The sequence below is a fragment of the Maylandia zebra genome, linkage group LG3 (assembly GCF_041146795.1).
Source record: "Maylandia zebra isolate NMK-2024a linkage group LG3, Mzebra_GT3a, whole genome shotgun sequence".
Classification (NCBI taxonomy): domain Eukaryota; kingdom Metazoa; phylum Chordata; class Actinopteri; order Cichliformes; family Cichlidae; genus Maylandia; species Maylandia zebra.
The window spans coordinates 697324-725300 of NC_135169.1; the positions used below are offsets into that span (position 1 = coordinate 697324).

Genomic DNA, 27977 nt, shown 5'->3' on the forward strand with positions numbered 1-27977 from the left:
CTTTTGTGCTTTCAAAAGTTAAGAAACCAGCAACGTTGTTTTGACATAATTTCAGGTTAACTGAGATGATTACATGATATTTGAGTTTCTCTGTGATAATCGATAAAGCACATCCTGACATTATGACTTCATTCACAACAAATCAATTAAAAATATCATTTAAAACGTCGACTCTACTTCAGTCTGCTGTCAGTGTTGCAGCTTAGTCAATGAAACAAACTACAACCATTATAACCATTTAGTGGACGTCCCCCTGAGGCAGCATGGTGATGCTGTTGTCTGACTGGAAGAAGGTGCTGGGTTTGAATCCAGCCTCCATCTTTCTGTGTGAGCCAATCACATTCTCTCACAGTTTCTCCTCTCAGCACCTTTGCTGTGAGCCAATCGGTGAAAGGATAGAACTGTGACGCCTTTGTGCTAAAAGCAAAGCCGCCATCTTCTCTCAGTGCAGACTGACACACTAACCACAAGCAAGAAAGCCGACATGTTCTCATCAGTGTTGTCAGACTCATACCATAACACCTTTACTGATAAAGCACTTTAACATAAACCAGGGTTCACAAATGTATGTTGTTCATATATAAATAACATAAACAGAAAATAAAATCATATAAAATAGAGTCACCCTCTTAAAAGAGTGCCAAAGGCATCAGCACATAAACGTGCTTTAAGAAGCGTTTTAAATTCAGAAAGCAATGAGGCCAACATGGCTAACATGGAAGGATCATTGCACAACTTCGGAGCAGCTACAGCAAAAACGTGGTCACCTCTAAATTTGTGTTTAGTTTTTGGCACCATAGGCAGAGTTTCAGGCTGAGAGCAGCCAACAACAGGAAGTTTCTGCTGTGGTTTTACTGAATTCTGTTTGCAGAAATTAAAATAAAAGGTTTTAAAATTGTGTTAAAGAACAGTTTGAGAGGCTGAAAACACTGTTTGGTCTGTTCAGCCTTCTTTATACGACGCATTAACAACAAATTCATCCTTTTAGTTGTGCAACCTTTAAGGCACAAATAAAAGAGAAAGAGCTGCTCCACTGTTACAGATCACATGACCATCCTCGGGATGCTTTAATCCAGAAGTGAAGAAGAGCAGCTTTACCTCTTATCTGTGATCGTTTGTTCTTGTCTGTGATGATTTTTCCATAAGTGACGTCTTCAGTTCTCACTGCTGAGTAAACTGCAGCTGGATCAGTGTCTGCACAGTAAAACACACACAGAGGACGTCACTGCAGACAGAACAGCTGATAACAGACCTGAAACTGCTGCCACTCACAAATCTTTATATGAAACACTCCGAGTGTTTTCACTTACTGCTCAGGTTATTCTAACTTCATGTTAAAATAGTTTAACATGAAGTCAAATGTGAGATAAAGGAGAAACTGAATGGTTAACATTCAGTTCCTCAGAGCAGCTGAATGAAGCTGTGAGGAACCGAATGTTAGTTAATTGCACAGAATATTAAAGAAGTGAGTTATTAAGTATATTTTCATATTTAGTAAATATAGCAGTCTTTGATCTGTCAGAGTTTAAAGAAATGCTCTTGATGATAATAACAGATTGCATGTATATAGCGCTTTCTAGGCACCCAAAGCGCTTTACAATTCGTTCACTCTAACATTCACACACTGGTGAAGGCAAGTTACAGTGGTAGTCACAGCTGGAGCAGACTGACAGAAGCGAGGCTGCCATATCGCACCATCGGCCCCTCTGGCCAACACCAGTAGGGTGCTGCAGCCACTGAAGGAGCTGCTCAGGGATGACAGCTTAGCTACCATTCTCCCTCACTCACCACACTGGAAGTCTACCACCAGCTTCTTAGTTTTATTAGTGCTGATCTGGAGGTAGTTCCGCTGGCACCAGTCCACAAAGTCTCTGTACTCCTTGTCGTCCCCATCAGTGATGAGGCCGACTATTGCAGAGTCATCAGAGAACTTCTGCAGGAAGCACTGGGTGGAGTTGTGGGAGAAGTCTGCAGTGTAGATAGTGAAGAAGAACGGAGCCAGAACCGTTCCCTGTGGGGCCCCCGTACTGCAGACGACCCTGTCTGACACACAGCCCTGAGTCCTCACATACTGTGGTCGGTCAGTGAGGTAGTCCAGAATCCAGGTAGTGCGCTGATGGTCCACTCCTGCTTGTCCTTCAGGACTGTGGGAAGAATGGTGTTGAAGGCACTGGAGAAATCAAAGACCATGATTCTCACAGTGCTCCCAGCGGTCTCCAAGTGAGAGAGGGAACCATGTAGGAGGTGAATGACGGCATCATCCAGTCCAGTGCCAAGTGAAGCCGTCTTCCTCTGAGCACTAGCTTTTCTATTGGTTCAAACACAGAGGTGGAGGGCTACGTTTTTTCTTTGTGAAAAGACAACTTAAAAAAAACATTCAAACATGAAGCTTTTTTTTTATAGACAGTGGCAGAGAAAAGGACATTAAAGAAACTGATGGACATTATGAACAATGCCAGGCATCCTCTGCACACGGCCATTAACAACCAGAAGAGTCTGTTCAATGACAGGTTGCTTCTCCCCAAGACAAGAACTAACAGACTTAAAAACTCCTTTGTCCCACACGCCATCAGACTGTTTAACTCCTCTCTGGAGGGGAGAGGGAGGGGAAACAGGAGGACAAAGGAGGGAACAACTAAGCTGTAGTGCCTCTTCACCTCACTGTGCAATACTTTTTGTAAATAGTCAACAGTGCAATAGACCTCAATACTTGAAATGTGCAATTCACTTGTATTTTTATTTTTATTCCTATTTATTCTATTTATTTATTATTTATTTATTATATCTATTTATTTATTTCTATATCCCCTTTGTATATTTTATTTATATTTGTCTCTGTATTTATATATGTGTGTGTGTGTGTGTGTGTGTGTGTGTGTGTGTGTGTGTGTGTGTGTGTGTGTGTGTGTGTGTGTGTGTGTGTATATATATATAATATTCTGTAACTCTGTAACTTCTGTCGGTGCTGTGCTTTTTTTGGAAATCGAATTTCCCAGAGGAACCCACCCGAGGGATTAATAAAGTTCTATCTTATCTTATCTCTTATCTTATCTTTTATCTAGAAAAGCTAAAAAATGTATCATTGAGTAGTTTTTCAACATAATTTGAGTTTTTGTGGTAAATTTTTATATGTACTTATATGCCACAATTTTACTCTCTTAAGTGCTTTCTGTCTAACATTCAAACTGATGGATGCATCAGACAAAAAGTTTTTATGGTAAATGGCCTGTATTTATATAGCGCTTTACTAGTCCCTAAGGACCCCAAAGCGCTTTACATATCCGGTCATCCACCCATTCACACACACATTCACACACTGGTGATGGCAAGCTACATGTTGTCCAAGGATATTTGGCATGCAGACTGGAGCATCAAGGGATCAGTTCACAAGCTTTATAATTAGTGGGTGATCTGCTCTACCTCCTGAGATGAAGCCACTCCAGGAATGCCAACAATTATCCATCTGTTTAATGGAGACATCAATTGCCCCCTTGTGTCAACATCTTGTAGTTTGGTTAATGAATAAATGTATTTGCTCCCACATGGTTTATTTATGGCCACTAGAGGGAGATGTTGGACTTTAAAGACTAACATGGATATAAACAGATCATCAACATGTCGTTAATATTTTGTCAATAATAAAATGACAGTAATGTGATTACAGTAACAGTAATGTGATTACACTCACCAGTGTTAGTAATGAACAAAATCACATTAAAAAAAAATTAACCACCATCTGGACACTTATTTATTTGATGGACTTTATTGTTACCAAACAGAACTGTTCTGGACTCACACGTCCAAGTTAATAGCACCAACATGTACAGATAAAGAGCAACAAATCAGAAGTTCATCTACTGCACTGATTCTTTTATGTGCAGCAGGTTTTAAGCATGACAGAGATTCTCTGCTCTGTTAAGCCGCACACTAGACAACACTATATACCACTAAACAAAGCTCCAACTGTGGGTCTTAATGTTATGGACATGTGCATATGTTATTTGGAGAATGTATAAATATTGTTGTACTTGATTCTAATCTGCTGTCAAGTCTCATATGCACAAAAAATGCAGTTACCAGAACACAGAACAAACACCAGGTAAAGCTGTTCAATCAATAAAACTAATTTCACCTGAGACAGACTGAAGTGATTTACACATCTCTGTTATCAGGCTGTGGGACATAAAGTTTAATGTTTAAAGGGGTCCAGTGTAAAGATCCACAGCTCTAATGTGCAGCCGTCACCTTAGAAATAAACAGCAGCACCGAGAGTGTGCTAAGTGGTTAAAATATTTCTCATCACCATCTGATAACAACTGTTGTTGTGTGGAGGAAGGGTCACATGACTTGCAAAACACTCCTTTTAATGTGAATGCAGGCAGGAGTGTGAGCAGAAAGCCCAGCTGAACAGACATCGATAACCACATTTCTGAAACCAGTTATCTGCAGCCAGCTAATGATTGACTGTGTGTTGAACTACACCCACAGTGTACACTGCAGGTTTCTCTAAGTTTCATCTCTGTGAGACTTGAATGTGTTTTAATATGAGTTATATAGGAATATATAAAGGAACTCACAAACTGAATATTTTGTGTTCACAGGCTGAAGTTACTTTTTTTTTATCTCTATCAACAGAAAAAAAAATGTTTGAAAATACAAATCCTGTAATTTCCAAATACAGGACATAAATAGGAAAACCTATGCTACAGAAAAGTACAATAAGATGAGCAGCTGGAAGCCAAAAAAAATTCCCATCAACAAATCGCATGAAAACTGTGAAGATGAACAAACACTGTAGTTCACAGAGTCTCTGACAGACAGCACAGAGACACACTGACACAGTCTGAACAGGTTTGATGATAATCAGGAAAATTTAACGTCAAACCAACTCTGGACATGTTTGATGTCTGTCTGCTGGATGATCAGAACATCTGTCTGTACCTGAATGTTCACTGACAACACTGAGAGTCTGAACAGCAGCAGGAGAAAAACTCTGAGACATTTCAAACAGGCTGCAATTCAACAGGAGGCTGGTCTGAATCCTGATTCTGCTTCTTTTTATGTTTTCTGTAGATCAGAAAAACAACAAAATCAGTAACAAGAAGCACAGCAAAAATTGACAGACCAACAATTAGTACTAGAGATCCATTCTCTGTGTGTCCTCCGTGGTGAGCCGTGGTGGGTTTTTGATCTAAAAGACAAAACAACACAGAGCAGAGAGGTTAAAGGTTGGAGACTAGGAGATGGTGAACTACAGAGACCACAGAGCTTTATTTATTTGTAAAACAAACTTCCTGAAATTCTTAGGTTTTAATATCAACACTTTTGACTACTGCAAGTCATTATCATCAGGATTATTAAATCTTATGATTTAATAAAGAAATTTGCAGACTTGCACAGAGATGGTAAAATTATGATGACGGACAATGGAGATGAAGACAACAGACGACGAGGACAGAGAGGAACAGGGGTTTACACCAAGGAGGCAGTCAGAGGGAACTCGGGACAACTGGAGACATTTAAGGATGCAGGGACTGACAGAGACAGGGAAGACGTCTCATTGGGACGAGTAAAGTTTACCTTGACTGGATGGGCAGCTCTCTGGGTGCTCAGCAACCCCAAATCTAATCTAATCTAATCTAAGATGTGATATTGATGAGCCCGTTAACTTTCCAGGCTTCAAACAGGTTAAACTTTATTGATATAGCAGCTCTTCTCCCATCTTACTGGCATAAACATTTAAAGCACTCACAGCTGATCTGTCTACAGCAGGGGTTTTAGTTTCAGTCTTCATTGTGTGTTTAACCTCTTCATATTTTTCTGATATTGTAATTTTATCTTCCTTTGTAACATCTGCCGCCATGGCTGTGGTTGGTCAGATGTTGCCATCAACGGGGAAAATCCAGGATTAACTTAGCGAGTTGCTAATCAGGTTCGTGTGATTGTTTTTCTCCTGACTGATGATGTTAGTGTGAATCCAGATAACAGAAAGATCCTGTAGCCCTACAGAGACAGATTAAACCTCCCCGAGTGGGTTTAGGACCAACAGTGAAACATGACAGACTGCTGTGGTTGACCTCTGACCTCTAACTGATCCTGTTTGATCTGTGAAAGGATGAGCTCAGATGAAATCAGGTGTGTGAGGCAGAGAAATAAGAACAAGGACTTAGGCTACGTCCACACTAATGCATTTTCGTTTGAAAACACCGTTTTCTCTCTGTTTTGGCTCTCGAAAACGCATACATTTGAAAACGGTGCTTTCACATCGCAGTGTGCACAGCTAAAATGGAGACTTTTTGAAAACAATGACACATTTTAGTCATGTGATGCAGTCAAGTGACCTATTAAACTTAGAGAGCAGAGGGCATCATACAGCAGTTGTTTTGCTTGCTCTCAATTTTGACAGCCCTATCAGTTTGTGCATGCTTCAGATAGATTTTCTTCCAATTCTCTAATTCTCACTCGCTTTTGCCACTTTGTACTGTTGTGTTACTCGCAGCAACAACTCCATCTCATTGTTAGTCCATTTAAAAACCTCGGTGCTTTTCCTCAACATTTTCCCGCAACGTTTCAAAGAGCCGAGGCAGCTGAGGCAGGCCTTGCATTTCATACTTGTGCTCAATGTGGATGCACAACTCTGTTAAAATGAATGAAAACAATGGTGGGGACGCCGAGGATTTTCAGACAAAAACGCTGTTTTCAGATCTCTCCGGGCTAGTGTGGACGTAGCCTTAGTTTAGGTGTGGTTTCTATTAAGGAAGGGTCTTAAGTAAGCATGCAAATCGTGACTATTTTTTAACATTTGACACATTTATAATTCTTTGTATTGCTTTTGTCCTTCAGCTCCGGGACTGTTCATTGTTTTGGGATGTTTATCTTCCTGACCGGGTTGGAAGGATGGACAAATTTTATTGCTCTGAGTCATTTTGTAGGCCACACTTAAGTTATAGTATGTTAATTCCCAGATTGAATAGAATTTTTTATAATTTTGTCACAGATCGTAAAACAACCTGTAGCTGTGATCCATGCAGAGAAGGGCGAGGACCATGGTTGGTTGGTTCAAGGATCTGCTTCCTTTGGTCGGCTGTCAGTCTGAGAACTGCCTTGTTTTAAACGTAGGTCAGGTTTTATAGAGGTCCGACTGTCTGACTTATCTGAACATGTAGAGAGCGTCGCTGCAGCTTCCTGTTTGGCCCCTGATGAAAACACCAGAACAAACGTGCTTATCACAGGAAAAAAAATCTGTACGAGAGCTTTTCCTCTTTGATAAAGTTTTTGTGAGAGCTGGACCGGAGGGGTTTGAGGTTTACAATCAAGAATCAAAAGTATGTTAATTGAAATAAAAGGAGAATAAAAGCAGTGTGACCGTTGTCTGTTAACTCCCAGTGCTCATCAATGGGACCAATGACAGGAAGGTAAAAAGATAAGATTACAGCCAAACATCCAAGTGCTTGATGATAGTTTGGAAAACTTATGAATAATGTGAGTCCTGAGCCTCTCCTCCTGTCTTTATATTTTGTGGAAAATGAGAAATAAAAGCAGTGACGGAAACGTGTCCAAACATTAATGAAAAAGCATAAAAGGCAAAACCAGAGTCAGGTTAAGAGTCCATATTTGGTGTGCCCACCTTTGTTCTACAGCACAACCTGAACTCTCTTAATCAGATCTCTTGTCATTTCTTTAAGTCGTCTTTAGGAATAGTTCTCCAGGTGTTTTGAGTGCTTTTTGCTTTTTGTTCTGTTCTCTGTGAAGATGATCCACACTGCTTCAATAAAGCTGAGGTCCGCGTTCCGGGGAGGCCAGTCCATGACCGATAGTGTCCAGGTATTTTATTGCATTGTTAGTATGTTTAGGTTCATTGTCATGCTGAAAAATAAAGCTGTTTCTTTGCAGAAGGTATTACATGGTGGCTCAAACAACGCCCGTATGTTTATTCATTTATAATTCTATTTTAACACGGCCTCCAACCCCTCTGGCTAAAATGCAACCATGCAAACCATGACGGAGCCTCTACCATGTTTTACTTGTGTAGTTTGGCATGCCTCAGCCTTTTCCTTGACAACTTCTTGGCAGACATTTTTCTACTGAGACCATTTCTGATGAGGCTTCAGTATACAGTCAGGTCCTGTGTCAGCTGTTTGCTGGATCTTTGCCTACTTCCTTATAACGTGACTTTCAGACACTCCTCAGCACTGGTTCATTGCTTGTGTTCGGAGCTGTTTTTATGCTTTAATGATTCATGGGACTGGATTCTAGGATTTAAGGACTAGACAGGAAATGAAACAAAAAGCAGCCAATGTAAAAAAAATAAAACAAAACAAATAACACTACTGCTCAGAATAAAGGCAAGAAAGAAATTTACAAGAAAGCCTCCAAAGAGATTTCAGGCTTTGCTGAAGAATAAAATACTGACATTGTAGCTTGTTATAACTGTACAAACTCTCTTTTTGCCGTACAAGCTGTATTCCCACATGTTTCAATGAATCAGTGCACCTTTTTTCCATTTTCCTAATGAAATATAAAAACATGAGGGGAGGTTTGAGACTTTGGGGCATCTCTGTAATTACACAGAATGTTCTCCGGCCCATTTTCTTTTTCTCACTTCCTTTTCCATTCTTTATTAAGCCCTCATCCCAACTTTTGTTTTAGATGTGTGGCTGCCATCAAACTTAAAATTAAGTTTGTGCATTTTATGTTCAATATAGGTATTTGTTGTGCCTGGAAATGAACAAATAAATGAATGAATGAATGAATGAATGAAGTAATACGTTTCCTAAAATGATACTGTTCTCAGTTTGTACGTTTGATATTGTCAAGTCCGGCAGGAGCAGGACAAAAAGCTAAACTAAGTGCGGCAGCTTTATTGCTGTAGCTTGAAAACTCAAGTCAGGCAAGGGGGGAAAAGCCTGAGTGAACGACACAACAAGGAATCGAGGGAAACTGAGGACATAAATGCACACAGGCTCAGGAGAGGATGGCCAACAAGTGGGACTCATTACAGAGTAAAGTGACACAGGAAGCAAAACTGATGCCGGATGAGAGATTATCAAAATGAAATGAATGAATGAAACTGGAATTAACAAACACAGAGACGAGGACAAAGACATGTGAACTTGACCCTGGGGCTAAGGATAGACAGACAGAAGACAAGTGGGATGACAATGGGACAAGAAGGGAGAAAACACAGGGAATACAAACATAAACCTAACCTGAGACAGGAAATGCAGAAAGACACTAACATTATGAGGAACCAAAGGACTAGAAGCAAAGATAAACTCAGAAGCACAAAGAAAAAAATATTATACTAAATAATACAAACTGAACATAAATCATCACTTTAATCCAGAAAAAGTCAAAACAAAAAACTAATTACTGGGTCAGACGACCATGACAACAAAGCTTTTATATGTTTTTATTTATATGTTAGTCAGCATGCCAACTAGTTATTCTTCATAACTACTTCCCTGAATCGGCAGTGGGTGATTTATGCACCTGCAGCTTTCCTCACATGTGGTAGTCATTTCTCACGGTCAAGAAGAAGAGAGAGAGCCCACGGCCCTCATAGGAGTCGTCCTTGAATAACACCACTACTGTTAGTCAAACACGTTTATAATTTTGCTGCTTAGTAAATTAGTTGGACTCAAAATACAGAAGAAAGAGGAAGAGACATTATTACAATCAAAGGGATGTTTAATTTTGTGTAACTCCTCCTGTGTAACTTATGAAATTACACAGATTCTGTATTTTTTTAACTAAATTAGAAGAAATATTTTTTTCTACCAATTTAAATATATTTGGTATTCATTCAGGTGTTGGGGTTTTTTTTCCGGGAGAAATATCACACTGTGGATGTGGAGGTGAGGATGACTGAGTTGTGTGACGTTTTTCTCTAAGATGCCTTCAGTTACAGGTAATTTTCAGAGTGGATTTCTGGTTAATCCTTCACTCGGTCATGTAAACAGTTTGGTGCTTTCCCCTAACTAAAATGCATTTCCACTTTTAGAATTGGATTTCAGTTAAAAACTGGACCCACACAGGTGGGGAGCTGTAAACAGGAAGCAGCTTTAAATGTAAGTGAGTCTATATTTGTCGGCAGATTCATAAGAAGTCATGAAAATAAGCGTTGTGTGTTGGCTCTCTGCCCAGACTGTAAATGTGTGTGTGTGTGTGTGTGTGTGTACACGCCTACTTCCAACTAAAACCACACGACACACCCACAAACTCAGCGACTTGGAGAGCGGTACAGTGCAGCTGTGAACACACACTACAGGACAGACGGGTAAACGGATGAGCCTGTGACGAGATGAGCGGTGAGTGAAAATGTTCAGTTAATTAATGGAGAAAATAAAAAGCTGGAAGCAGCGAAGGGTTAAAGAAACTCTTTACCCAACAGGCTCAGATTGTGCTTTTCCTTCACAGCCTTACATGGACTGCAGTAGCGTTAGAAACTGACGGCTCTGTGTTCTGTTTACTGACACATCAGCTGCTGTCTTTGAACTTCTGCCTTTAATTTTAACTGGATCAGGTGGAAACCTGTGTCATCTCTGTGTCTTAAGTTTGTACTTTATGTTTTTAAGACATTAAAGAAATGACAGAAAAATGTAAACTGGAGCTCAAAGATGTAAAATAAGAAGAAGAAGAAGAAGGAAAATAACTGTGAAAAAAACTTTTCTATAAGAAGAAACCTTTGAAATGTAGTAAGTCTCTGTGATTTGAAAACCTCCTTTCTCCTTGTCATTACGGTTAAACAGAGCTTAAGCTTTTGAACAATGAGTGATGCTGAAGTAGGTGAACCTGATCTGAAATCCTCAGGTGCAGCTATGTGAAACTTGATGCGACAGAGAATAAACGGGAAATAAAGCAACATCAAACATAGAGTGCTTCCAGATGGGCTCTTTCATAACATTGAAAAAGTGGCATCCTGGATCCATTAGAGGGGCCGTAAAGGTGGGCAAGGTTTAAAAAAGCATTTTATAGTCTAAAAAAAATAACTCAGCACCTACAGACAAGCAAACAGAAGAGCCAAAGGACTTCAGGGAGATGCTAAATAACATGAAGGAGACACAAAACGACCACATGAAATACTACAACGAGGTTTTATGTGACTGCAAACTCAAAGTGACGACAGTGAGAAACACAACAGGTTGAAAGCAGCCAGGAGACAATAAAATCATAACATGGCGGGATCACAGAGCTGTGTTCTTAATCACAAATCACTGCTTTTTTACTATTGAATAAGGTTTGCTAAAAAGGGTAAAAATACGCTATAAAAATAAGACACAATAAAACATGTTTGCCTAAAAACGTCTTCATTATTAAACAAGTTGTAATGAAAATATTTACTCCACTGCTCTCCAACCTGGTTGTGAAAACAAGTCTGGGTGTATGGGAACCTGTGGGTGCGGTTGAATATTCAGTCTTGCTTGGGAAGTTTCCCAGCTAAGACAAGTGGCCTGTTATTAGTTGGGTGGCAGCCATAATGAGACCTGTTTGAATTGTCCCAATACCACAGAAAGGTGCTTCAGTGCTTATGTCATCCTTCAGCAGAGGAAACACTGCTTCATCCTTTTTGACGGAACAGGAGGCAACTGCATCCTATGATTCATAGCTGTGCACCATTTTTTTTAATGATTGCATGTATATTAGTAATAAGTTTTGTGCTGTAACCTGTAGATCAGTTTAGAATTTTTGACAACAACTGAAAATCATACTGCATGAAGAATGTAGATCGTATATAAGCTCTCTAAATTATTACGACTTTAATAAAGTGGAAAAAAAAATTTAAATTGATTCATGTTTACTTCAGGTATGCTGGGATAAGTGATGGATGGTGAGAATTTTTCATCAGCCATAAAAACCTCAAACAAAGAGCAGCAAAAAAATCAATAATTTAACGGTTATTTGTTTCTTTGTTTCTAAAACTCCAGCCTTTATAATGAACTGATCTTTTTCACTGGTTTTACTCATTTATACAACCCAATTAAAACAGCTGGGGTGAGATGAACATTTTGTACTCCATGTGGAAGAGAGCTGGAGATTAATAATAAGTAATATAAAAGTATATAATAATATATAATAATAATAATTAAATACACAGTGAGTGAAAAAGAAACACTGACTGTATCATATCACAGTGTGAGAGCGAAGTGCTCTAATAGGGTGATATGGTACTACAAGGTCATTGAGATAAGATGGGGCCTGATTATTTAAGACCTTGTATGTGAGGAGCAGGATTTTGAATTCAATTCTGGATTTAACAGGAAGCCAATGAAGGGAAGCCAAAACAGGAGAAATATGCTCTCTCTTTCTAGTCCCTGTCAGGACTCTTGCTGCAGCATTTTGGATCAGCTGAAGGCTTTTCAGCGAGTTTTTAGGACATCCTGATAATAATGAATTACAGTCGTCCAGCCTGGAAGTAATAAATGCATGAACTAGTTTTTAGCGTCACTCTGAGATATTCACAAAAAGTTAAGTCAGTGTCTTATATATAAATTATATAAAAATATACTGTTCAGCTGAGACTGGAGAAATAACTTGGATGAGTGGCAAAGCATTTCTCCCACTGAAAAACCTACATCCAGATGAACAAAATCTCTTTACCTATATGATTGAGCATGCATCAAGGCATCTGAGACAGGATGTTTCTAATTTTAGAGACACAAGAAAGCAGTCATCCATTTCTGTTTAAAACCAGTTAAGCCTCAAATGGCTTGCTGAGCTTCCTGCTTGAAAATGACATGCACAAAATGAATAGAGTATTTCTCTGCAACAACAAACTCTGTGTAAACAGTCTTGGCATAAAAATGAAGCTAACACTTGTGAAATTTCATCAGAAGTATAAATATTAAGATGAGATGAAATTTTACTTTGTTACTGAACTTAGAATACAAAAAAAGTAAGTAAATTTTTTCCTTGGCTAAACTTTTTTTTAGCATATAATATTAGCCTACATTATTGGTACATGCTTTAGTTCACATTTTAATACAAGAATTCAATAATCAACATAGAAACATAATCTGTCCAAAGATTTATGCTAGCAGAAAGTTAGCGGCCATCCAGGTCTTTATGTCTTTAAGACATTCCTGCAGTTTAACTAATTGGTGTGTGTTATCTGGCTTCATGGACAGATAGAGCTGGGTGTCATCTGCATAGCAGTGAAAATGTATGCTATGTCTTCTAATGATGCTGCCTAAGGGAAGCATGTATAATGTAAACAGAATTGGTCCTAGCACTGAACCCTGTGGAACTCCATAATTAACCTCAGTGTGTGAAGAGGACTCTCCATTTACATGCACAAACTGGAGTCTATTAGATAGATATGATACAAACCACTGCAGTGCAGTACCTGTAATACCTACAGCATGTTCTAATCGCTCTAATAGGATATTATGGTCAACAGTATCGAATACTGCACTAAGGTCTAGCAGGACAAGCACAGAGATGAGTCCACTGTCAGAGGCCATAAGAAGATCATTTGTAACCTTCACTAAAGCTGTTTCTGTCCTGTGATGAGCTCTGAAACCTGACTGAAACTCTTCAAGTAAACCATTCCTCTGCAGATGATCTGTTAGCTGTTTGACAACTACTCTTATCTTTCTTGGATAGTTTGATCATAGTGGCTTATTGTGTATATTTGGTGCATGTGCTGCTATGTCATAATGACCAGAGAGATCTCTATCATACACAGATGGAGCTACGCCTTTAGCCCTAATGTTTCCTCAGTTGAGATTATCATCAGATACAGAATGACCACACAACAAAATCATTTGAGGGAGCAACTGCAGAGCTTTACAAGTAACAGAGATAATTTTACTGTTGTTTTGTTGTTGTTGTTGTTGTTGTTGTTGTTCTTTTTTTGTTTTTTAGCAGAGTGCAAATGAAAGCAACTGTGAGACCTTCTATCTGTAGCCAGTCACTGTGGGCCAAATGCAGTAAACTATTTTCCAAAGAGTCAAAGTTTGCAGCAGCCAGGCCGAGCAGTGCTCCAGTATTTGTATTCAGTGGATTAAATATATATGGGGAGATCAAAAGTAAACAATGTTCAGAGTTGATGCTGAGAAGAGAAAAGTCAGAGGACAAACTGTTTCATTGTTTAGGTGCTAAATGATGCTGAAGTAATGAAAACTAAACTGTATGTAAATTATAGATATTTCACAGACACAGAGAACAGAGTGAGTGGGAAACACCAACGCTTACTTTAGCGGAGGTTTTTTTTATTCAAACCAATGCTATGTGCATGCTTTGGAAAGGATTGCTGGCTTTTAACCTTTATTATAAATGTGTCAGTTTATATTTAATGGTTTTTTGCAAAGCTCATATAAAAACGATGTACTTGTCTTTTGATGAAAGGTCATAAGTACGTTAGCTGCCAGCTCTGTTAGCATGTTCACTTAGAATGTTACATCCATAAAGTCTGCAGATAATATGGATGTGAGGTTGAAATTTTAATGATAAATTCCATCTAAATACAACAGGCGAGGGAATACTTCTCTGTTGACTTTCATTGAAGTTATAAAATAAGATCACAGCTTTTAAATCCTGAGGTCTCTACATTGGCCTTAATTTCTTCTCATTCATTCTCGCATTTAACATCAAAACACTTGATTGGAATTATTAATCTTTTTAAAGACTTTATATTGACTCTCATCCATTTTCAGCCCCAAAACACAAAACCACTCATTTTCATTCAACATAACCTCTTAGCACCAAAATTATCAATGAAATCTCTATTTGTATGAGATCTCTGCATGAGTTTTAAGGTATAACATCTGAAGCTTTCTGAAACTATGCGTGTTTAGCATGTGGCTAAAGGGCAATTGTTGGGTTTCAGTTTTATTTGAGATGAATAAAATCTTTAGTTTTTTACTGATAGAATAATTACTTAGAAAGCTGTAGACATATCAGTAAAAAAGAATTTGTGGGGGCAGCTGGAGACACGATAACTGGCGCCTGATAACGGTCATAGCCACCTCTTAGCTCAGTACCTGCAAAACAAGCAGCTTGTCCCCTCCAGTTTTAACTGATTAGATAGATGCACATTCTCTACCTGCTACTTTCATTTTTAAAAAAGCATAACTCAAACTGTTGTTGTTCATCTTTTTATATATATTGTCAAAGCTGCTGGCTTTTACTCTAAAAGCATACTAAAGTTCACCAAGACACAGGTCTGTCTTAGCCAAGTAGAGCTTTTCTGTTTTGTCCAAACCTCAAAAGGGATTAACTGTTTTTTTTAGTGGACATTGTAGGCTTTCTCGCACAGTTAACCCTGCTTGTGTAAGTCAGCTATTCTCCACCTCAACACATGTTAGCCTACAACATTCTTCTTTTCCATTGGTATTTTCTTGAATGTAGTCACTGATCGTTAAAGTGCTGCTTGTTTCTGTTTTTGTGGACACACCTTAAAAGGCTGGTATAAATGCAGTGCAAAATGCAAAGGTTATATTGCAGTAGGGAAATGCTCTGGGAAACCTTCATCTTTTTTACTTTTCATGAGAGAGGTTTTATTATAAACTCCAGAACATGTTTCAGCTCTATAAGGCTACAAAGTCACACATTCACCCCATCATAAGCAGATCTCTGCCAAACTTTGAGTTAAATTTAAAAGGATGAAATATAATCGTTTATGCCGCCTCCTCACAAACAGTGGATTTCATAAGCTATTTAAGTCCATGATTATCATTTTGCATTCAACAATTTACATTTCATGAGATAAGCATCCAGCTGGACAGCCTGAATTCAAATATAGAGTGCAGGAACAAACAGCGCTTTTCTCACCTGCTGGACCTATTAATAAAAACAGCTTTATTTAAAACAGGCTGGCTGTTTTGGTTTTGTATACCTCATATGGATGCACAAGAGTGAACAGTTTCCTGGTTGTGCCTTTTTTGTTTAGGCTCATTCAGACATCTCAGCTCTTATCACAAAATTATCTTCAGTTGATTGGCATCTGCAGTCTGACCCAAACTTCACCCATGTGCTTTAGCCCTGAGATAACAGCTGCACGAGGAGGAAATAAAGCAGTATTTTCCTTTTAGCTGAATTTTAATAGAAGCAAACATTAGACTAAAAAGTCCCTCTTCTGTGACCTGAAACTTAAAGGTAAAAGAAATGCATAATGTCCCCATCACCAAAGTGTTACTAACTAATTGTTTCTATTAACCAAAGCTTTTGCTCTGAGGGCTGCTGACTAAAAGCGAACCAAATATTGTTTTCGTTCATTTACAGAGCCACTAAATATTTATCCTGCATAAAAGGAGACTGTACATAAGCCCCCTCCTTCTGAATTTTTGGAGTCTCATTATTAGCATTTTGCCACAACAATATTAGTGTTGTGAAGCTGGATTTGAACCTATTTCGATAAGATATTACATACCAGCTAAAACAAACTAGCTTAGTTAGCTAAAAATGGGTATTCCAGTATTTAGCCACATCCTGTCCATTACCATCAAACTTGACAACAATACTAATTTAAATAGCGTTTCCAAAGAAAAAAAAACTTTATTCAGTTCTACAATCTTTTAAAGACACTTAGCTGGGCCTCAGTCATGCTGAGCTTTGCCCTGTTATTTTAATACACTAATGGTATGTATAACACTTCTGATATATTTTGCATTAAATGGTGCGTTAAAAATTTAATTCTATTGAGATTACAGATGATTGTAATCTCAACATTCACATTTCTGACACAAAAAATCATCTTCTACTAAAAATATTTGTGTGTTTCACCAGCACGACAGATGAGCATGACTGTTGCCACGAACAACAACACTGCAAAGTCCCACTTGGCATGCTTCCACGAAGATGATGCCTTCAAGTACAGCGCGTACAGATACACATATCTGCTCGTGTTCCCTGTGGCGTTTATCTGCAACATCGGGGCGCTGGCGGTGTTCTTCAGGCAGAGCAGCCGCAGGTCAGGACACGCAAACACAGAAACATGTGCCTCTCTTTTCTTGGTTCTATGCATTGACTTATATTCAATTTACTTTATTCATATATGTTTTAATGTATTTCATATGTATATATATATTACATAATTGTTACTATGCAAACCCACAAACACACATCAAGTTTCTCCTGTTCTCATTGTTTACCATTACAATAGGCAATTAGCAAACAAAAAGCATGTCTCTATCTCCTGAGTACTCTGAGATTATTGTAATTTGTTCTCATTATATAAAACTACTATGAACATCCCTGTGGTGAGGTGTGCGCACACCCAAATACAAATCCCAGAGGCCAACTTAAACATAAAAAAATCCCTTTACTGAGGTGTTACAGGCCATCTGGAAGGCAGTAAATAATCATACATCTAGGGGGGGCTCATACTAGGGAGCGCAACAAGTATGCAAAAAAAATAGATGCAAATTGAGGCTCTAATAGACACACAAGTTAAACAGGGAAAGAACAGCTAGGTGGGGAGGTGGATAGGACCATCGTCTCACAGCAGAAGACCAGGATTTGAATCTAGTGTGGGGCCTTCCTGGCATGTTTTCTATCTGGTTATGTTCCCCAGTCCAATTGCATGCATGGGGTTAGTTTAACTGGTTATTGTCTCGGTGTCTTAGCCCTGCAGTAGATTGACAACCAGTCCAGGCTGTAACAGGTCTGATGCACTATGACAGCAGGGATAGGCTCCAGCCCAACCACAACCCTTAGTCTGACAAGTGGAAGAAAAAGGATGAATGAGTAATCAGGGACAGTGAAAATACCAAGTTGACAGTTGAAACTAAGAAATTAACAAAAGAAGTAAAAGTAATAAGCACCAAAAGACAAACGGCTCTAAGAAAATAAACAAAAATCAACATAAAGAGGATCATTTCAAAGATGAAGACATCCAATGAGATCCGAGAAAACATTAAGGAGGTTAGGCTAACTGGTAGTCTCAACACTAAAGAAAACCACACTGTAGCAGAACCAGTTCTTGCTAGAAAAGTAGCAATGACTAATAGTCTGGACCGTAAACAGAAACTGGAAATGATAAGTGCAACCATAATACGTTTACATTAAATATAAACTTAGAAGTTCCCACAGAAAACTGAAAATAACCCCACAGATCCCCACAGGCTGCGACACTATGACTTACAGCCATCGTCAGAGCGTTGTGTCAAAGGGGGTAAACAAGAATCAAAGGTTCTTCTCCACTGACATCCATCCAACTCCAGTCTTCATATTCAAAACACACAAACATGTGTCTGTAACTGAGATCTAAGCGTCGGCTGTAATCCGCTGAGGCCATTGTTGCTGTTTATCATTAAAAGAAGTAAATATTTCTGTTATCTGCACTTTTGCTCTGAGTTCAACTTTTTTTCACCCAGCAACATCAGAAAACTCAAGCATGCTTATCTTTGAGGACTTCAGTGACTTTCATCAACTGCTAAAATTTTAAAACATGAGAATTTTACTGTTTAGTATTAAAATATTTTGTATTTATTCAGAGCAGAGTATAGTCAAGTCAAGTCAAGTCAACTTTATTTGTCAATTCTGCCACATGTACAGGACATACACAGAATAGAAATTGCGTTACTCTCAAACCCTAGTGATTAGAAAAATGCAAATAAAATAATTAAAAAGTAAAAATTTAAATAAATACAATACAATTTTACGTATAACAAAAAAAAGCTATGCAATATACAATATACAATATTCAAGTAAGAAGGCATAGTGGTGCAAAATAGGCAAATAGTGCAAATGGAGATTTAGTAGTGTACGGTAAGAGATAGTGTAACAGCAAAGTCTTATGAGGTAATGGCAGTCCAATGCTCCACAAAGTGACTGGAGCAGGCCAGTGAGTGCGTCAGAGAGTGAGTGTGTGTGTGTGTGTGACAGAGTTCAGTGAGACCGTGGTGGAGAAGAGGGGAGAGGGGGGCAGAATCGGGAGGGAGTTTAGCTTCCTGACAGCCTGATGGATGAAGCTGTCCTTCAGTCTGCTGGTCCTGGCCTGGAGACTCCGCAGTCTCCTCCCTGACGGCAGCAGCTTGAAGAAGCTTTGCATTGGGTGCGTGATAGAGGTCTGATACTGGCATTGGGAGACGGTTGCAGTTCCAGCCAATCCCAGAGGAGCACTTTGGTGTCGTACAGTGAACCATTGTCTAAAAACCCCAAGAATCTGAACCAGAAAGACGTCCTTTTTTATCTAATGATTCATTTCAGGAGCTTGAAGTTCTTTTTCCTCGATGTTGGCGGAGGACTTTCTGTTTACTCCTGCTGCTGTTTAACTGATGGGCTTTCATTTTTTTTATGGATGTGGAAGAATGTCGTTGAACTTTCACGGCTTGATGGTATGTGGGTGGTTCTTTGTCTCGTACTGCTCAGCAGTGCGTTGAAGAAAAACAAGTTTTTTGTCAACAGGTTTATTCCTATTTCACAGTACTGAAATATTTCACACAGCAGCTTTTGCTTTTTAAACAAAGATACACCAGTAATAAAGTAAGCTTAAACCTGTAGTTCCTGTTTCATTACATCAGAATTCCAAGTGCAGAAAACAAACTGGTGGCTTTAATAACAACGACATACTGGAACTGGCATTTTTCCATTATTTTATGGGCAAACGTGATGAGTTTGTTTTTCCAGCTCACATCAGGTTTACTGTAAGGTAACCAACCTGCTGCTCTTCTTCTAACAACTCACTGCATGTGCTTTTTCACATCCCTCAATTTCTCATGCAGATCCTCTCTCGATAAAGGGTCCAAGCAAGACAGATATTTACATATTTTCATATTATATTGTTACAGCTCTGCTCACAAGCTGCAGCAAGTAAAGGGACCTTCTTTATTTGAAAATAATTAATCATTCAGATTTAAAACAAAACAGCAGATGGCAGAGAGCAAGAAGTGTTGCCTTCATCCACACTTGATATATTATGTAGACAGTTAACAATTAAACCCAGGCAACACCCAGAGAAACTTGCACTGCCACTGCATGACCAACTTCTAGAGCAGAGCTGTGCATGCTAGTGTAACAGAGAAACACCAATAAGTTCCTATAAATACTTCATCATAAAATAAAATAATGAATGAAATGAACAAACGAAGCCCATATGTTGCAACGCTGCAATACTTCATCGGTAACATCATGTTGGACCTTGATAGACTTTTATTGAATCCTTGTGTGGTGTTCAGGTCTGTTGGACCTGTTTTCATAGTTTATCAAAAGAAAAGTATCCAATTATTTATTATTTGAAACTCTGATTTCTTTCTTTTGAATTATTTCTTACATAAATAACACATTTATGTTATACTTCAGGTGCTTGGGTCTTTGTGTATATGTGTGCTGTGTCTTTCTACTCCAGCCTTTCCTACACACAGTTGCAGTACCGTTACATTTCCTTGCATTAAATTTATTGCGCCCACATCCATACACATTTCTTCTGGTACACAACGGACAAGAATTCCTTGTGTGGATGTGCAGGGGCGTAATTTCCAGGGTGGTATATATATAACCCCCCCCCCCCCCCCCCCCCCCCCCCCCAATAAAATTATGAACTATCTTGCATAAATAGGCTCTTGATTGTCTTTACTGATTTCAGGTATTACCAGCAAAATAGCATGTTTTACCCAGATTTATTTATTTATTTATACAGTGATCTTGACACACCCCCCCCCCCCCCCCCCCCCCCCCCATTTTCAGCACAAAGTTACACTGGTGTAGTTGTGTATCGCTCAAGATGGGGTAAAGATTCCCCGCTCAAGAGGGAAGATGATGAAGAGCTTCAGAGCATGAGACCTTTTGACTTCACCAGAAAAGATCTAAATCTCTAAAAAGTTAAAGAGTTATTAATATCTAACAGTCTGTGATTGGGCTTCCCTGACCCGTGTCAGCGTGCATGCTGTACTGAAGGCCGACCTCATACGACTGCGTGAAATGTCTGTTTACTTTTTGTTCATTTCGTGCTCGTGGGGTTAATTTGCTTATCAAATTGCATACAAATTAGGGGCAATATTATGGCTACCAGCTTGTTTATGCACCATGCAAACTTGATCTCATGATAAGATCCAAACTTGGGATAACCGTCACGCTCTGTAATTATGTGCAGGTGCGTTCACAATAAGAGTTCTATGTAGTTAACAGTGACCTCCATGCAGCCTTGCTGTGCCTGTGACTGACACCTGACATATGTGAGTGATGAAGCCCACATAAAGGCTCAGATCTCACCAACAAGGTCATTATGCAATGTGTGAAACTTTACAGAGTCACAATAAACACAAAGATATCAGTAAAATACATGTGTCTGCTGGTGAGATCAGCCTGGAGTCTCAGTGGATTATGATGTTTGTGAGCAATGCTGTGATCTGTAAGGAGTAGGGAACAGGTGGAGGAGAGCCTGGAGAGGTGGAGGCATGCTTCAGAGAGAAAATGACTGAAGGTCAGACAGAATACATGTGAGTGAATGAGACAGGTGGAAATGTGAAGATGCAAGGAGTAAAGATACCAAATCAACCAAAGCAACAGCAAGAGTGCAGTCAGGGTGGAGGGGGTGGAGATGAGTGTCAGGGGTGACATGTGACAGAAGGACAGCAGCAAGAGTGAAAGGGAAGGTTTATGAGATGGTAATGACCTACTGTCAGGGTTGGTTTGGAGACAGTGGCACTGACAGAAAGAAAGGAGGTAGCAAAGCGGAAGATGTTCACCTCTTCATTGGAAGAGAGCAGGATGGACAAGTTAGAAATAATGCATCAGACGAACAGCTGATTTACTCATTTCCCCTTAGAGAGCCCCTCTCCTGTTCTCTGTTAATCTATTGGCCTACAAAGCTGTGAGGTAACACACGCCTAGTTGCCTAAAACTGAACCTCTTATTAAAATCCACATTCGGTTGCTCTTCAGCTGTAAGTTCTTCAATAATTAAGTGAAAATGTCAAAAAACAAAACAAAAAATGACTTTTTTTGTCCCTTTAAGAGACTTTAAATCATCCATCTTTTTCCTTGTCCCCTCAGGAGGTCGGCCTCCTGTGTGATCATGATGAACCTCGCCATATCAGACGGCAGCTTCTCCCTGACCCTCCCGCTGCGATTGGCTTATTACTTTAATGAAGGGAAGTGGTTCTTCCCAGACTGGATGTGCCGACTGTGCGTCTTTGGCTTCTACGTCAACCTGTACACCAGGTAATTCACATTCACTGATCATCACATCCCTTTAGGGAGCATAATTAAGTTTATTTGTAGTCCCCCAAAATATTTGTGAAATCATTATGTTCAGAATATGAGTATATATAAAAGTAATAAAGTAAAATAAAAGTAAAAAACAATCAGTTAGTGACATCAAACAAACAAACAAAAGCAAGTATTGGAATTAAGCATTTGCATTATGGGGACGTTACGTCCTCAAACAGGATGAGTCCATGTGTAAGACCTCACATCACCAGCTATACCAGTAGACAAGCACACATACACACACTTAAAACAAACGACAGACATTTACTAAAATAACCCTCTTCCGCCCATCAGCATCCTCTTCCTCACTCTGCTGAGCGTGCTGCGCTGGTTGGCTGTTGCTCAGCCGCTCCGTCACCGCTCTTTAGCTACGCCTGCTCGAACCTTATGGATCTGCCTGGGAGTCTGGGTGTTTGTGGGCGGATCCTCTGTGCCCTTCCTGTCCAATGGGGTTGTACATAGGTGAGACATCCCGCAGCATGTTTTGTTTTCTTCTTTGTTTGTTTTCTTTTTTACGAGACAGAATCTAATAGTTTAACAAATACTTTATTTCATGATAATATCTATTAATTGTTTTTTTCATTAATTTTTTTAAATTGGATTTAAAAAAATGTTTAGTGAAGGTTCATTTCAAATGTTTGGATTTGATATTATGACTTTTTTTTTTAAATTTTACATATGTAGATCCTTTTCAGGTTTTAAATTAAGGGCTCAGGGCTGAAAAATGTTTATTGTGATAAAGCCAGTTGAAGGTGTTTTTCCTTTTTTGCATGTCGTTGTTCATTGGATTCACTGGACGTTTTAGAGAGATATAAAAAGTTGCGTCCATGTGGTTTTATCCTTGATTTGGCTTTAATGCTTTCGCACAAACTCAGGAGGAACCTTGTTGGAGTGTAATCAGATTAGCTGCTGACTGATCCCGTGCTTCCTGCTTTGTCTCATTTTTTTCAATGACAAAATTAACTCACTCTTGAACAAGTTGTACAAGGTCTGAAAACCTTTCCCTGACAAATGAAACCCCCCCAGGTGTTTTCATGTGTTACAGTTCTCTCTCACATGTGAAATGAATAAGAGAGCAGATTTAAGCACATCCCAAGGCCTTAAAACCATTAAACTGGTTTCCGTGTGGTTTATTAGTAGGCATTGTGTCTTGTGTTTGGATTTCCAGTTAAATTAACAGTGATTTCACGCCTGTGATCAGTTTGTGTATACTTATCATGATAAATTTCGCCTGATATTGTCACGGTTACTGGAAGAACTTAAACAAACAAGGAGGCAATGTTTAGCATTAACAACAGTACAGCAAACCTTCCTCACATATTTTCCAACTGAAAAAAACAACATTGTCATTAGTTACTATCTCTCCTCTGCACAGCCTTTTCATAGACTCTGGAAAAGACAGACTAAGCTTTCCTATCTGACAAGGGCTGAATATACAGAAGTGTTTTAAAATGCCTGCATTGTGCTGTCTGATAGCATCAGAGACTCAGAGCAAAAGAGCCTCACTCCATCTTCTTTTTATAATATGAATGCAAATAAATACAGATTCTTTTTGGATCATTAATCACATAAAACTGCTTTAGTAGAGCCCTAAATTATAAGTGTATAACTGGAAATGAACAAAATCGGCCCACTTTCCCTGACAGTGGTCTTTGTAAAATTGGTCCGAGGAGCAGGAAATGTATGTCTTCCAGTGTACAGGAAAACTAACAACTCTGTCCTGATGTTGAGGGGAGATGATAAAAGCATCAGGGAAATGTCTCCTCTGGGAGGTGATGATAGAACCGAGTCTTGCATGTTTTGGCCTACTGAGCAGAATTAAAGTTGTTTTTTGGCTCCATTTGTTATGGAGTTCTTGTCCACCTGAAGATGCAAGATTCCCAAATAAAACAACAGTCTCTTTAGACAAATGCCCCCCAAAAACTGACTGAAGATCTTTTTTATCTTTACAGTATTGTAGTATGTCATAAATTTCTAATCTGTAAAGTAAATTTGCCTTTGAAAAATAACTGAAAAAAGTATGAAGAAAAATTATTTAATCAGCATATTTACCAACTGTTGGTTCTCATCACTTGTCAGGCAGTCAGACCATTTCCCCAATACTGGAAACCTTAAGTCTTAGCACTATTTAAACGAGTGAAAATGTAAAAAAAAATACTTCTTTTTTTACCATCAGTGACGGCTGATGGCAAAAATTCTTTCTGGGGTGGGGGCACCATTGGGTCTGTCGACTTTTCATTCTTGTCTTTGACTGAGTGCCTTAAATATGTTGCAGTAAATAAACAATCAAATTTTACTTTTACCGTTTCAGCGCTTGAAGTTGCCATCCTCAGTCAAAAACTAGCTAATGAGTTAGTCCTTGTTCTTCTCCAGGACAAGAGTCCCTGTGCTGTGGCGATGTGTGAATGTGTGAATGATGCTAAATTGTCCAATCAAATTCTTAAACAAGGCAGATTTTTAAGGCAAGTGATCAAGGACACATAAACCAACTCCAGACTTCCATTTTGCGGCTTCCATGGAAGGAAGTCGATATATATGAACTTAATGCATAATCTAATGAAGTTTGACCACTACACACACAGTCAGCCTCAAATAGACACCTGAGCTATGGCTTTTTTTTCAGCCACTGCACACATGGTGTCAAATCAAATCAAATCACTTTTATTGTCACATCACATGTGCAGGTACATTGGTACAGCACATGTGAGTGAAATTCTTGTGTGCGAGCTTCACAAGCAACAGAGTTGTGCAAAATACAAGAATGGCTACATCTGGAACTAATAAATATATGTACAATATATAATAGTATATGCTAGTATATGTCACAGCTCTAAAAAGCTAGCTTAAGTGTCTAAGCAGTTTAACATTAAACAGCATCACAACACCAATATGCTTATTATTATTTTTAATGAGCAGAGTTGTAATACTTTATTTATTCATTGTCAAGCTTCCCTGCAGGACTCTTAACTTAACAGTTGAATGTTTCTAGTTCAATGGATGGTGGCTTATGTTGGAAATCTTTGTGCCAGTTTATAATTTTCTAACCATTTGTGAGGTGGTTCTGTTGGATTTCAACACATTAGCTTTATCTGGTAATTCTGAAATATATAAAAAAATATTGATATGCACTAACGCCTATAACACTGCACTGCCGTAGAGTGATTGAATAAATAAAGTTCAAAAAGGTGGCGGCTGGGCTGTGGGGTTTTTATTTATGCCTTTCCTCCTGTCCTCTTGATTGTATTTGGAAACAGTCGGACATGCTGCAACATGCTCAAAGAAAACATGTTCAATACTCATGCCAATGTTAAAAGTCTGTGAAGGTTCTCAGTCATCCAGGTCATCGTAGTCAAAGGAGCTTGCAAAGAAATGTTAAAACAACAAAAACAAATATAGGTTATGGTGCTTCTAAAAGGTGCTTCCTTAAACCATAACATATGTCAAGCTAATCCAAAGTTAATAATCTACAAATTTAATAAAATGTCACAGAAACACAGCTGAATCTATTTAATTAATTTAATCAAACAGTTATGTAGGTATGATGGATAAAACATCATTTCTTTGCTTGTCTCGCTCTCTCTCAGGAACAATGCAACTCGCTGCTTTGAGCCAGAAACCCCAAAGTCCTGGTCGATTATCCTGGTGTTAAACTACGTGGCGGTGACTTTTGGTTTCCTCATACCTTTCCTCACCATCATCATCTGCTACAGCAAAATCATTCGACAGCTAACGGCCGACTCGAGCCCTAGCGGCACCAACCTGGCCAGCAAGAATCGCACTCGCAACCGGAGGCGCTCGGTGCATTTGGTCAGCATGGTGACAGCGACCTTCCTGCTCTGCTTTCTGCCCTATCACCTGGTCCGCTCGCTCCACCTGCACGCTGTGTGCAACCGCTGGAACTGCAACATCTTGCTGGCCCTGCAGCGAGGGGTGGTGGTGACCCTGTGTCTGGCAGCGTCGAACAGCATGGTCAACCCGCTGCTGTATTACTACTCTACAAGGACGTTCAGGGAAAACATGAGGGAAGCCCACTCCTCACTGCTGTCCAGCAGAGGAGGGTCCATCAAAGCATCAAGCATGAAACGGAGGAACACCAGCTGAGGAGGCTGTCAAAGTGAGGCTGCTAACAATGTTCCTCATAAAAGCTTTGAGTTAGACTTTGTTTTATCTACTCCAGTGGAAATATAGATGACATTCCACTAAAGCTCTTCTTTCCTAATATGGAGTGAAAAGCCGGTGGAACTACATGACTGACCTTTTCACTAGGACTAAGAGTCCCTAAAGGGACAAACAGACCAAAAAGCTACCAGGAAGGACCTGAAGGACTGTGAGGAGTTGAGAATGGTTCATGAGTTTTAATGGACTCCTAAACCCTTCTCAAATGACTTTAATGGGTGGTTCTGAAGAGTTCTGGGGTCTTTGAGTTCAAGGGTTACCCAAGAGTCTGAGAGGTTGTGAAGTTTCAGGAGTTGTTGAGAAATTCATATCAGATTGATAAGAATAATTCTGTTCAAATGTTGCTTTTGCCAAACTGTAAAGTACTTCTAGACGCAAATCTTGCCACTCTTCACATTCCTCTGAGCACTTATTTCACCAGTTATTTTGAAGCAAATTCCGTTTTAATTTTAGTAAAGGTGGGTCCATAAAAACTGCATGTAAAACTCACCTGTCAGATCAGGTAAAATTCAGCTTCTTTCTTTTGATTTTCCTGTCGTGTGTTTGGTATAAAAACCAGAACATGGAAAAGTTGCAGAGTAAAAGCAGCCCCATTTCTTGCAGAGTAACAGCGCCCTCTTCAGGCATTAGTGAAGTGTTTGGAGAAGTTACTGAGTCCTTTTCTTAATTATATGCAGCAGGAGACTGCAGACCATAATAAGCAACTCTGAGCAATTTTGACTTAGGGAGAGGCAATTAATTCGATTTTGATTTAAATTACGAGGTTGGGTTCATTTGATCATTTTCATTGGAACATTATTAGAATAAGATAACTGGCATGAATGCATTTATTTTTTCTTTGCGATATAAATCAAGTGGACCATTTTGCTTTCCAGTGGTGCATTTTTGTTCCCTGCTAAGCTCAGTCGCTTTTTAGTTCAGCTCTACAAATATCTCGTCTAGGGGTCTTGAACCCACAACTATTTTGGCAACGAGTAAACTCGATCAATTACAAAATTATCTTATACATTTTTCATGGAGAAAAATAGATACGTTTATGAAGTCCATCACAGGCAACCAAAAGTCTGAAAATCTTTTTAATTACAGCAGCAGGTGAAATGTCAAGTTAAACACCACAAATGTAGCTTAAAAACAGGATATTATCATAGCAAGACTTGTTTGTGGTTATTTCGTGGGATTCCTTTGGTCTAGAATTGCTTAAAATATATTTTTTGATAATGAAGGTGAACCAGTGGAAAGATATATATATATATGGAGAGAGAGGGTTAAAAATGCACTTTTCATAAGTTTAATGAAAATCTATGGAAGGTTTCAAACTGTGAAACAGCTTATACTGAAACACTGTTGTTGATTACTTCTTCCACCTCTGACTTCATCTTTTTGAGGACTTTGGATGACATGATATGTACTAACACTGCGCTTTGTTCCCGAGTGTGAGATATTTGTGTCCGTGTGTCATTATTGTTGAAACATATGATGCTGTTTCCAGTGAAAAGTTGTTGTTTACATGTTTATTTATTTGCAAATAAAAACTTCAGGGACATTTCACATGAAATGGAAACATCTCCGTTCCCTCCTTTCCCCCAAATTCATCTTCCTGTTTATTTTCCACAGAACAGAATTTTTTTTCTTTGGATTTACTACATTATA

At 39.0% G+C, this 27977-nt stretch overlaps 1 protein-coding gene across 1 annotated transcript; it reads left to right on the forward strand.

The window, feature by feature from the left end:
- The first annotated feature begins 10247 nt into the window (after positions 1 to 10247).
- On the forward strand, positions 10248 to 27882 carry cysltr3 (cysteinyl leukotriene receptor 3). Its single transcript, XM_004574883.3, has 5 exons — positions 10248 to 10310; positions 16729 to 16912; positions 21936 to 22103; positions 22446 to 22613; positions 25736 to 27882. Exons 1-5 carry the CDS (start codon positions 10304 to 10306, stop codon positions 26250 to 26252), a joined length of 1044 nt encoding a protein of 347 aa, XP_004574940.3. The 5' UTR covers positions 10248 to 10303; the 3' UTR covers positions 26253 to 27882.
- The last annotated feature ends 95 nt before the right edge of the window (positions 27883 to 27977 follow it).